The sequence below is a fragment of the Zootoca vivipara genome, chromosome Z2, assembly GCF_965207765.1.
Source record: "Zootoca vivipara chromosome Z2, rZooViv2.hap1.1, whole genome shotgun sequence".
Taxonomy (NCBI): domain Eukaryota; kingdom Metazoa; phylum Chordata; class Lepidosauria; order Squamata; family Lacertidae; genus Zootoca; species Zootoca vivipara.
Window position 1 is genome coordinate 40,823,822 of NC_142585.1, and position 13,272 is coordinate 40,837,093.

The 13,272-nt window shown below is 43.2% G+C and overlaps 1 protein-coding gene across 1 annotated transcript in view; it reads left to right on the forward strand.

Annotated features, from left to right (window-relative positions):
* KCNT1 (potassium sodium-activated channel subfamily T member 1) overlaps positions 1-13,272 on the forward strand; it is a 124,375-nt gene that overhangs the window by 99,586 nt on the left and 11,517 nt on the right. Inside the window, exons 22-29 of the mRNA XM_088664964.1 lie at positions 418-489; positions 925-1,059; positions 4,925-5,036; positions 5,984-6,085; positions 6,954-7,037; positions 8,058-8,186; positions 9,533-9,553; positions 10,136-10,442. Of these exons, the coding sequence (XP_088521090.1) occupies positions 418-489; positions 925-1,059; positions 4,925-5,036; positions 5,984-6,085; positions 6,954-7,037; positions 8,058-8,186; positions 9,533-9,553; positions 10,136-10,442 (962 nt within the window). The remainder of the gene's footprint in view (positions 1-417; positions 490-924; positions 1,060-4,924; positions 5,037-5,983; positions 6,086-6,953; positions 7,038-8,057; positions 8,187-9,532; positions 9,554-10,135; positions 10,443-13,272) is intronic.

Sequence of the window (13,272 nt, forward strand, 5' to 3'; positions counted from 1 at the left end):
TTCAATTCTGTTTGCATTTCAAAGTGGACCTATCTAATTCACACTTTTTGAAATGTTACAAGAATCAAACTGCAGCCATCCTTCAAAATTCGCATTTCTCTGGATTTTGCAGTGCAGTTCTCCAGCCAAGTGACGCACACAAAAATGCATATGCTGTGGCAAAGTGTGCATAAAGGTGCACGCATTAGTGAAAATAGAATACCAACAGCATTTTATTACGGAAAGCTGCTTTGCCAAAATGTGTATATTTTAGGGAAAACTGCATGCAGGTATGTGTCCATTAGGAGAAATTCACACTAAAAGGCTGAAGAATTTTCATGGGCGCTTCTTCGTAATAAGAATTCATGGACTGATGTGGAAATGTGGAGAACTGGACTTAAGATTGGAAAAAAGAGAAACTGAGTGTTTCTTTTTCAGGCCTGACCATCATTTCCTGGAAGCCATCTGCTGTTTTCCAATGGTCTATTATATGGAAGGCACAATTGATAAGTAAGCTTTCCCCTTTCTCTCTCTCTTTCTCTCTCTCTCCTTCCCTGCCTGCCTGTCTCTGTCTCTTTTGGTTCAGTGCCCCAAGGCACAACCCTAAGGCACCACCATGAGGGACAGAAACTTGGAGGTGTTTAATTTGTTGGGTTAAAAAAAACCCCTCTGATAATTCATACTCAGATCCATAAATATGCAAAACAGTTCTGCCTTTGTACATTCCTTAAGTTGATTCCTAAATTTTCTATCCTGAGGCAGTGTTTCCCATGTTGGCCCAATGCAACAATTTGGGATGGGGTGATCTCAAAACAACAACAAAAAATTGCCAGAAAATTGCTGTGAACATACTTTTCCAAGACATTTCGAGCATCAAAGCTGGCTTCCCCCTCCTGCCTTCCAACAGCCTCCTAATTGTCACTTGTTTTGGGGAATGCCTTTTAGCCTTGACAGCTTGCTGCAGTGTGGGATCATTTATGCTGACAATTTGGTGGTGGTGGACAAGGAGAGCACCATGAGCGCCGAAGAGGATTACATGGCAGACGCCAAGACCATCGTCAACGTCCAAACCATGTTCAGGTGAGACAAAGTGCTTTGAAGGTTCAGCGTCTCTGGCCATGATAACCTTCCCTCTTTCTCCAGGTTGAGGAACCCTTTTCAGCCTGAGGGCTGCATTTCCTTCTGGATATCTTCTGGGGGCCACATGCCAGTGGCGGTCAGGGCCAGAGAGAAGAGCGGGTGGAGCAACAAATGCCAATTTTACTTTTGGTACAGCAGGCTGGTTGCTACATGCACCTCTCGGTCCTCCATCCAGTCAAGCAAGCAGCATGATCAAAGTCCAAGGTCACATTCTAGCCAGGCAAAGTTCACTAGGAGGGCCAAGCATGGCCAATGGGAGGTGTGTCCTGGGGACAGTTCTAAGGGACAGATAGAGAGGCCCGGCAAGCTGTATTCTGCCCTCACTTCCCCACTCCCACTACAGTGGTACCTTGACTTATGAACAACTCGACAACCGAATTTTTCGACTTACAAATGGAGGTAATGGCCGCACACTTATGAATGTCTCGATACCCGAAAGAAAACCGTGGCGGTTTTAGATAGGGATTTTTCAACTTACGAATTTTTAGATAGGGTTGCTTCGACTTACGAATTTTCCCGTTTCCAATGCATTCCTATGGGAAATCGTGTTTCCAATGGCGTTTTTCGACTTACAAATTTTTTGACTTATGAAGGTGCCTTCGGAACGGATTAAATTCGTAAGTTGAGGCACCACTGTATTTCTCTTGCATCCCATAATGGAGAGCTGGTTCCAGGTTGGGTGGTTTTAAGAGAACACTGGACAAATTCAGTGATAAGGCTATCAACTGCTCACCAGGCAAGGAAATCTGCACGAGAACACCTATATTAGTGAAGATAACATAGCAAAATGCATTATATCAAAGGAAATTGCTTGAAAATATGTCATTTGTTAGTCAAAGCTGCATACAGAAATGTGTTGAATAGGATAAATTCACATATAAATGCTGAATAAACTTTTTTTTAACGCAAAGTGCAGCAGAAATGTGGACAACTGAATTTTAAGATAGGAAAAATGAGAAACAGAATCAAAATTGACAGTCCCCCCCCCATGAGACATTGCAATGTGGGGTTCTCATATTTTCATTTCACTTTAAATTTGTATACCGCCTTTCTTTATACCTATATATGCAAGGCTGTTTACAAGCTGAAGAAGCAACAAAATATACACCAAAGATTACTCATAACAATCTGATCCAAAAAAGTCATAATAAAAATATGACTTAGAATAAGCAGCTTATATGAAATACAGTGGTACTTCGACTTACGAACGACTTGACAACCGAATTTTTTGACTTACGAATGGGGCAAATGGCCGCAAGCTTACGAATTTCTCGACATCCGAATGGAAACCGTGGCGGTTTTAGATAGGGTTTTTTCGACTTACGAATTTTTAGATGGGTTTGCTTCGACTTACGAATTCTTCCATTTCCAATGCATTCCTATGAGAAATCGTGTTTCCAATGGCGCTTTTCGACTTACAAATTTTTCGACCTATGAAGGTGCCTTCAGAACGGATTAAATTTGTACATCGAGGCACCACTGTAAAGTAATATAATAGCACATAAAAATAACTCTCAAAATATCATAGAACTGTAGAGTTGGAAGGGACTGCCTGCAATGTAGGAATATGCAGCTGTCCTGTATGGGGACTGAACCTGCAACCTTGGTGTTATCAACACCACACTCTAACTAGCTGAGCTATCCAGTGACAGAACTAGGGCAAGAGTTAAATGGAATAAGGCTCAGGGGTTTCTGCATATTTTAATGGGTCCTCAGACATGCAGCCTGAGCTATTCCCACCACTGGGAACAATCCTATGCACATGAAGTTGACATAAAGCAATGTGGTGTAATTAAGACAGCATATAGTTACTCAATAATATCAACAATAATTAAATAGAAATTCACTTAAGAATTTTAAAAAATCATTACAAACAAACAACAGCAAAATTACAATGCATAAAAACCATATAAACAGATCAAATTGAGCAATAATGTCACATAACTTAAAATAATTCTCTCTCCCCCCATATTCCTCTTCTCCCTTTCCAGCTGCACCTGCTGCTCTTAAAGCCATGGGAAGGCTGTTTCTCAGCTGTACTTGATTGAGGGTGGGGGAGGCAAGACTCATTTGCCCTCCTTGGCAATTCCCAACTGAGTAGCAATTAAAGTTGTGGGTTAACCAGCATCATATAACCAACATAAAAGGTAAAGAGCCCTGACCATCAGGTCCAGTTGTGTCCGACTCTGGAGTTGTGGCGCTCATCTCGCTCTATAGGCCGAGGGAGCCAGCGTTTGTCCGCAGACAGCTTCCGGGTCATGTGGCCAGCATGACAAAGCTGCTTCTGGCGAACCAGAGCAGCGCACAGAAACGCCGTTTACCTTCCCGCCGGAGCGGTCCCTATTTATCTACTTGCACTTTGATGTGCTTTCGAACTGCTAGGTGGAAAGAACCTGGGACCGAGCAACGGGAGCTCACCCCGTTGCAGGGATTTGAACCGCCGACCTGATCAGCAAGCCCTAGACTCTGTGGTTTAACCCACAGCGCCACCTGGGTCAATTAATACATGAAGGGGTTGTCTTAATAAGCTAGAATAAGCTTAGTGAGGTCACTTCCCTTTACCTTGGGGAAAATAGGAAACCAAACCTTTGTTCACCCCCAGTCTACATGAGAAATTCCAGGTCCAGCTCAACTACATATGGCTCTTTCAAGCCACTCTTGAGTTCTTATACTAATAATCTAGAAACATTTACCACTTTGTAACTAAATATTGCTTACTGTGCAGCTTTCCTGACTGATGTATGCAAAAGCTCATAAATTTGACCTTTGGAGAGTTTGTAAGTAATCCATTTTTAAACTTACCAAACATGCAGTCCCTTGCTATGCTGGAAAGAGAAGGAAATCTTGGAATTTACTTGGAAAAAGCATATTTTAATGGTCTAACAGTCTATACCATAGCTGCCAAGTTTTCCCTTTTCTCGCGAGGAAGCCTATTCAGCATAAGGGAAAATCCCTGTAAAAAAGGGATAACTTGGCAGCTATGGTCTATACTTCCAAACTTTACTTTGCTGCATATTTTGTAACCTTAAATATCTGCTGGGTTCTCTTACCAAAGACTATTTGCCCCAAACTTGGATCTTGGCATCCACGAATTCATCTCTATCTCTATATCCAACAAAAATGAAATGGGGTAGCTAGGTGTTCACTATTCCATGCCCCTTCCTCGTTTTCCATCTCAGCAGCGTTTTCCATAGCAATGGCTAGATAGTACAGTGGTACCTTGGTTTAAGTTCACAATTGGTTCCGGAAGTCTGTATTTAACCTGAAGCGAACTTTCCCATTGAAAGTAATGGAAAGTGGATTAATCCGTTCCAGACAGTCCGTGGAGTACTTAAACTGAAGCGTACTTAACCTGAAGCGAGCTTTCTCATTGAAAGTAATGGAAAGTGGATTAATCCATTCCAGACAGTCCGTGGAGTACTTAAACTGAAGCGTACTTAACCTGAAGTGAACTTTCCCATTAAAAGTAATGGAAAGTGGATTAATCCGTTCCAGACGGGTCCGCGGAGTACTTAAACTAAAAGTACTCAAACCGAAGCGTACTTAAACCGAGGTATGACTGTACTCTGTGGCCACTCTTCATTGGGCTTTTCTAGGTTTTGATTGGTTAATCCCTACTGATGGGCTGTTGTCTTTGTGCCCTGTTTGTGGGCTTCCCAGAAGCAACCAGCTGGCCAGTTTCGGGGAGCATGATGCTGAATTATGAATCTCACACTGTGACCCATCAGGGATATTCTTAGATTTGTTAAAATGTATAACAGAAATGTATTTGCTTTCTCTCCTACACCCCTTACTTTCATTCTAGGCTTTTCCCAAGCCTGAGCATCATTACAGAGCTAACACATCCATCCAACATGAGGTTCATGCAGTTCCGAGCAAAGGATAGCTACTCACTGGCCCTTTCCAAACTAGAAAAGGTAACAAACAAACAAAAATGTGCAAACAGTTATGTTGCGTTTTTTCATGATATGACCTGGAAGTGTTTACTTCCAGGTTTCGCCGCGCGTGCATGCGCAGAAGCGCCGCTCGGGTTGCAGACTTTTCGGGGTGCAAACGGCACCCCGGGATGGATCGGGTCTGCAACCCGAAGTACCACTGTATTTGGTTATTAGATTCCTAATTTATGGTGGTATGAGGCATTTTGGAGAGAAAAATAATATATGGTATACATTTTTTTTAATGCTGATTTGTTGCCCCCTCACCTCCCCCTGATTCCCATTGTTGAAGAAAATGTCATCATGGTCACCATTACTATCATTGCTACCCACCAAGCAGGTCATGTCCCAGCTGCTCCCTTGTTATGAGATTCCATGCTGACATTTTAGGGCTGCAAGGTTCAAGATGAAGCACAATTCTCATAGTGCTCTTTCTTTTCACAGGACAGTCCAGCAGTGTTCTGTGGGTGTGGGTGTGCCCACTGCCCTGCTACCTCTTAATATAGTAAATTTTAAAAAGCCATGAGTGCTGAGGTTGTGGCCAGTTCTAGTCCTACACAGAATAGACCCATTGAATTAAGAGCCTTAAAAAAGTCTTGCCCATTGATTTCAATAAGTCCTACTCAGAGTAGTATTGAATTCAACCCTTGGAAAGTCAAACAGAAATTGGGACCTGCAACAAAGTGCTACATTGTGAAGCACACCTGATCACGGTGCTAGCCAGCCATGCACTTTCTAACTACTCCAGGGGCTGTCTTGGTCTCCACCTTCAAACTTTGTTTTAAAAAAAATAAAAATAAATATTGTTTATTGCAAACCTTGGGGTGACCACCATTAGAGGCAGGGTATTGGGCTAGATTGCCTTTGGTCTAATCCAGGAAGGCTATCATACTATTATTTTCATCTCCGCTTTCTTGCTTTCCCCACAGAAAGAGCGGGAGAACGGTTCCAACTTGGCTTTCATGTTCCGCCTTCCGTTTGCTGCCGGCAGAGTTTTCAGCATCAGCATGTTGGATACGCTGCTTTACCAGGTAACAATGAAGGGAAGGAGAAAACCACCATTCATTCCAAAAGAGGGACCTTCTAGCGGTAGCATTTGATTCCCTGTAGCATTGTTGTTGTTTTTTTGCAAACTGTGTCATACTGAATCTCCAGGAAGGGAAGGAACCCGATTCAAGAAAGGAATTGTCTGGACCTCTCTAAATGTAAATGTAAATTTGCTGAGTTGGGACTAGAACCCCAGTCTCCCAGGTCTCAGTCCAACCTTCTAACTTCAATGGGTCTGCTCTGAGTAGAATTGTTATCAGACTGCAACTCCTATCATCCCTAACCGTTGGTCAGACTGGTGGGAGTTTCAATCCAACCATGTCTGGAGGCCACCAGATGGCGGAAGGGCTGTCACACACTTTAAAGAAATGTTAGTTAATGTATTGTATGAGTTTTGATACATGGATTGATTGGTAGACACTGTATATGGGGGGGACCTGTTCTCAAGGGGGGGTCCATGTTGGGGTGGGGTGCTTGGGGGGTTCCCACAGGCATTTGGTTGGTCACTATAAGAACAGAATGCTGGACTAGTTGAGCTTTGGCCAGATCCAGCAGGCCTCTTCTTATGTTGTTACATTCAATACTGCCTTTGCCCAAGGAAGCAGAGCATAGCCATCATGGCTAGTAGCCATTGATAGCCCTGTTCTCCATGAATTTGTCTAATCCTCTCTTAAAAGTCATCTGAGTTGGTGGTCATCACTGCCTCCTGTGGGAGTGAGTTTTACCTGTTGTTAGGTTAATTGAAGTTTTTACAAACTCGGTTGTTCAATCAAATTGAGGGATCAAGTCCATTAGATGCAGTTGCGCTAGTAGAGGCCACTGCCAAATTGTTGATGGGTTCTTCCCTTGCAGTCATTCGTGAAAGACTATATGATCACCATCACAAGGCTGCTTCTCGGTCTAGACACCACTCCAGGGTCCGGCTACCTCTGTGCTGTAAGTGTTGAGTTTCTGCATTCTTTTCAGTGGTACAAAAGTGGCAGATGTAGTGCTTTGTAGGTTCCCTGCCTAGCCCAGTCTGAGTGAAGAAGATCTACCCTCCAAATTATCCAGGGAAGGTACCCAGGATGGTGAGGGGCTGTAGAAACCAAATCCTACAAGGGATGGTCAAAATATCCAGGTATGTTTAGCCCAGAGAAGAGAAAGTTAAGGGGAGACGTTAGGCTGTCTTCACACATCTAAAGGTTTTTGACAGAGAAGATGGAGCAGACAGTGCTGGGTCGTGTTCTCTGGGAGTGGTGGGGACCAGTATTGGGCAGATTGGTGCTGTAGCATCAGCTGTCCTGCATCAGTAGAGAGGTCAAACTGGATAACCTTTGAAGTCTCTTGCTCTGTAAAAATGTTTTAAGCATGAGTTGCTAGAATTTTCCATTCTTTTCAGGGTTCAGCCCCAGCATTTTCTCACTAGTCTCTCTAGTGAAGGTCCTTCGCAATGAGAAGGGACACGGGTGGCGCTGTGGTCTAAACCACTGAGCTTCTTGGGCTTGCTGATCAGAAGGTTGGTGGTTCGAATCCGGGCAACAGGATGAGCTCCTGTTGCTCTGTCCCAGCTTCTGCCAACCTTTACCTACCAATGAGAGAAAGCTTGATGCCTAAAGGTGATAGGCCTCCCTATTCTGTTTGTTCTCAGTGATCTGAAGTAGGGGAAGGGTCGTGGCTCAGTGGTAGAGCCATCTGCCTTGCATGCAGAAGGCCCCAAGTTCATTCCCCAGCATCTCCAGGTAGGATTGGGGGAGACTCTTGTCTGAAACTTTGGGAAGGCACTGCCAGTCAGTGTGGACAATACTGAGTAAGATGGACCAATGGTCTGACTTCAGCATAATGCACCATCCCATATTCCAATGCATGGAGGTTGATGGGAACTTGTCAATGCAAAGGAATCTGTTTTTGTCACTCATTGTAAAAGAGCAGCAATGACTTTTCATTCCTTCTCTCTTCCCTTCCTTTATTGGATAGATGAAAATCACTGAGGATGACCTGTGGATCCGGACATATGGGCGTCTCTTCCAGAAACTATGCTCCTCCAGTGCTGAGATCCCCATTGGCATCTATAGGACTGAGTCCCACATGTTTTCCACCATGGATGTAAGAAGTTGAGAATCAACCTGTTTGGCTTCTCCTCAGAATCCCTAATCCCTAATATCCACCCACCCAAATCCAGATTTCCTTTCTCTCTACTGCTGCTTCTCCCAACTGGGGACCTGCAATTAATTGAGAAATGAGTGTATCAAATCCAGACCTGTATTCAGCCACCCATACTTCTTGGACCATTTTTTTCTTCTTGAATCTCTGCTAGCCACACTCTCCCATGCCCTCCTGTTCCTTCTCTGCCAAGACCATTGGACCCCCTTCTGCCTAGTGTGAAGGTTCTGCCACTGACACATTCAGTGGGCTAGAATGTTCACAAACATCTTGACACCCATCCCTGGTCTAGAATGCTCCTCCCTATCAACAGGCATACCACCTTCAAAGGAGATCCAGAGAGTACTGATGAGAGAGCAGGCTTTCTCTGTAACAGCCCCCCATTTATGGATTACTGTCTTCAGGGAGGCCCACCTGGTACCAACCTTGTCATTGTTTTGCTGCCAGGCAAATAGATTATCTCCCAGGCATGTGGGCACCACCAATTATTGTTCTGTTCTGTTCTAATTTTTGTAGTTTTCTTGTTGGGTTTGTTGTTGGGTTTTTTACTTGCTTGTAAATCATTTCAGGACCTTTAATGGGAAGCGACATACAGATATAATAAACCTAATCCAGACTAATATCACCATTGACCATTAGGGGATAGAAAAGAAGATTGGTTTGGTTAGGATTTTAATGTGAACCTACCTATTCCTCACATTCTGAAGCAGTATGAAAACCAAAAAAGCTATTCTATGAAATTTCCACTTCTCAGAGTCTTGCATTGCAGTTCCCCAGCCAACTAACACATACAAAAATGTGTATGTTATGGGGAATGTGTGCGATAAAATGCATGTGTTAGTGAAAATAATATATGAATGCATTATATTACTTCAAGCAAAATTGCATACAAAAATGTGTGCATCAGGAGAAATTTGCAGAGATGAATTTTTATGAGGACTTTTCCTTAATAAAAATAAATCACAAACTGATGCAGAAAGGTGAAGAACTAAACTTAAGACTGGAACCTAAGACTGAATTGGTCCATTTCAGTAACTGAGAGGATCTGAAATGGACAGATTTGCCCATCCCCACTGATTTAGACGGAGCCCACAGTTGATAAGTAGGGGACCATTTTTGTTATACAGTTTAGGTTGAGAAGGGAGCAACAGAGGTAAAGTAAACATTACTTAAACAAGAATCTTCGCAGTGTTGTGTTTCAGCAAAGGAATGTCAGGCCAAAACAAAGATGCACTTTTTCAAATCATGTTTTTCAAGAATTATTTCTTTCTTTCTCCCTGCAACCTCAGCCTCATGACATCAGGACACAGGTGAGTATGGCCTCTGTCAAAAAATATTTATTAGTCTTTAAGCTGAGAAAAGTTATTGTAGCCTTACAACTTTTCAACTAAAGGTAGAATAAGGATGCCCTTGGTTTCCTTGGGTGAGTAGTGCACATTTTCACCTTCATTTGATGAGTTGCAGAATCAAGATAACTACATTAAGAAAGATTTATTTTTTCTATATAACATCAAAATAGTGCATACCAAGTAAGCCAATGCTGTCAATAAATTCACCCTGTGTGACCTAACACTTTATACAGCTTTCCTTAAAAAAGGGGGGGGGAAATAAAATAAAATAATGAAAGAAATGAAAGAGGGGGGAAACAAATACTACTACTACTACTACTTACTACTACTACTACTGAAAAAGGCTTCTCACCCCAGTATTAAAGAATGGGTCATATCACTGAACTGTGATCTACCGTATTTCCAATAAAAGTTTGCTTTTAGTTTTGGGGAAATGAAAGCTTTTTTTCCCTTATGATTCCATGGAATGACATCAGTAGCCCATCAGGGGACCAAAAACCATACAGTATTTTGCTTTCCCTCATGGCCTACTGGTGTTCCCAGTCACAGATCTCAATCAACGTGGAAGACTGTGAGGATACAAAAGAGGTGAAGGACCACTGGAACACCAAACCCACTCATCACCGGAACTCATGCCCCACCGACCAAGCAGAGTACCCTTTGCTTCGGCGCAAGAGCATGCAGTGGGCCCGTCGGTTGAGTCGAAAAGGAGCAAACAAACACACACCCAAAACAGCTGAGTGGATCAACCAGCAGAGGCTGAGCCTCTACCGGCGATCAGAGCGGCAGGAGCTTTCAGAGCTGGTGAAGAACCGGATGAAACATCTAGGCTTGCCGACAACAGGGTACGGTAAGTAGTGGCCCCCTTCATTCGTGGCATCTCCAATCAGCGCCTCTTCATGTAACGATGTAACATTCAGCCCAGTGTGCCCCACAGACGCTGCCTTGAGTTCTGTGGTGGAAGGCAGGCAGGGAAGCTGTTGATAACTGCAAGAACAGGATGCTGGACTAGGTGGGCCACTGGCCTGATCCAACAGGGCTGTTCCTGTGTTGTTATGTAGCTGTGATTCCTGCATTGTAGAGGGTTGGACTGGAGGATCCCTTAGGTCGAACTCTACGATTCTATGAAATAATACATAAAAGGAGATGGACTTGGTGGTGAGTCAAAACCAGACTATCATGCAACCACTGCTGTTGCCATGCAAATACCATGGTTGTTTTATTCTGCCATCACCCACCTTTTTCAGCAGGCAGGGGGGAGGGGGGACTGTCACAGGGTTTCAGGAAACCAAGCCTTAAAGAGAGCGATGAGATCAACATAACATAAGAATAGAGGGGTTAAAGAGGCTGTCTCAGAGTTAGGATTGGAAATCAGAAGCGACTTTCTGAGTGGGACAGAGCGGCTACCCTAGCTCTTTGGCAGATAGGTCAGTGTTGATTACCAGGAGGGAGGAGGCAAGATGGCGAGAAGCAAACAGACCAGCGGACCCAATCCACCACTCACTCTGGTCTGTTTGCCATAGCTGCCAAGTTTTCCCTTTTCTCGCGAGGAAGCCTATTCAGCATAAGGGAAAATCCCTGTAAAAAAGGGATAACTTGGCAGCTATGCTGTTTGCACAACACCAGCCTTTCCACTGCCTTAGGCCCTTCCTCTCCCAGGAAAAAACAATGACACACCTGCCAATGGCAACTCCATCCAAGCCCAAGAGCTATTTCTGTGGGAAATCCATACAAAATGGAATGTTTTTCCATTGACTATATACTGAAAAGAAGAAGACTCTTACAATTAAAACACAAAGAACTTTCTTGCTTCTTTCCTTTTCCTTTCTTTCTAGATTTTTGCCATCCTGTGCTGTTGGCCATTTGCTCTTCTTACACTCTAGTCTATACCTTACTGAACCTTCTTATGCCTAGGAAATGGCTCCCTGCACCTGTTTGCAAGCAGGATTTATTTATTCATTTGTTTTGCCAAAAACAGAGCCAGACCTTCCAAACCAAAATTGGTAATTTTGAGGGCTGGTGTGTGATGCTTTGCGGGTAAACATCTCAAGCAACTCAGGCAAATCAAAGTGTTGGTGCTGGTCCCCACCTCCATGCCCAATGTATTCAAGGGAATGAAGAGTGTTTCAAAAGAATTTAATCTTCTTCTCGTGAAGAACTGATTCAATGAGGTCCAGAAACCTACAGAGGTCTTTTTGCACATCCTTAAGCCAAATAGAAAAAAAGTTACTTCAACATTAGAGCTCTTTAGTGTTGTGACTGCTGCACTCCTTTTCCTATGAGTAAATTAGTAGGGGAATTAAAACCAATTTTCAGCACCACTACTTCTCAGAGCATTATCCAGTAATAAAAGGTAAAGGGCCCCTGGACGGTTAAGTCCAGTCAAAGGTGGCTATGCCGAGGAAGCCGGCACATAGCTGCCAAGTTTTCCCTTTTCTCGCGAGGAAGCCTATTCAGCATAAGGGAAAATCCCTTTTAAAAAGGGATAACTTGGCAGCTATGAGCCGGCATTTGTCCGCAGACATTTTTCTGGGTCATGTGGTCAGCATGACCAAACCACTACTGGTGCACGAAGGACCATGATGAGTGCCAGAGCGCACGGAAACACTGTTCACCTTCCCACTGCAGCACTACCTATTTATGTACTTGAACTGGCGTGCTTTTGCACTGCTAGGTTGACAGAAGCTGGGACAGAATAATGGGAGCTCACTGTATCACATGGATTTGAACCGCCAACCTTCTGATCAGCAAGCCCAAGAGACTCAGTGGTTTAGACCACAGTGCCACCTGCATCCCTTATCCAGTAATAGCCTTATCTTTTAGCAAAGGTCCTCCTGGAATGCTTGCCTCACCATTGTCCCAGTCGATAAAGAACTCCAGCAATGTTAATTAAAAGTTTCCTCCTTGTATGTCTGCATTGCTGTATTGTTTCCTGATGAGTGTAGGCACAGGATTCATGATATAGAACCTGTAGATTACTCTTGGAACTACCTCTCTCAATTTCAGTTACTGTAACGGGTGGGATGAACATTTGATGGCTTATTTCCCCTAATTGATTCTCCCCCCCTTTCATTAATTTAAAGAGCACTATAAATTATTATTATTATTATTATTATTATTATTATTATTATTATTATTAAAGAAACTAATAAGAAGGAGGGGTGTTTGATTAAAGGAAGAGTAGGGCTTAAAAGACTCAATAGCATTTTGCCTGTCCATGCTAGGCATCCAGGCTTTGGAGTTGCATTTTCTTGCCACTGACACTCCCCACCTCCACTCCCCCCAAAAGCCTGGAATGCAACAGGCTAACAATGAAATGGAAAGAAGCAGTAGATGGCTATTCTCTTACTTTCCAAGCATCATTTAGTGAGGGAGGACCCAATAAACCAGAGCCTCCCTGCTGGCTTGACTACCCTTGTGCCCTTTTAAAATGTGGGGGTTTGCAAGGGTTATTGGGTTGTTGTTGTTTTTTAATTATATATTTTGGGGTTTTATATTTTGATTTTGTTCTGTGAGCCTGAGACCTCAGGTTATAGGGCGGTATATAAATTCAATTAATAATAATAATAATAATAATAATAATAATAATAATCCCTACAAATGGCTACAGTTGAAGAGGTTCTGCCTATGGGGCTCTTTCCCCAGTGTGATAAAAAATATTTTATAAATATTGCACACAC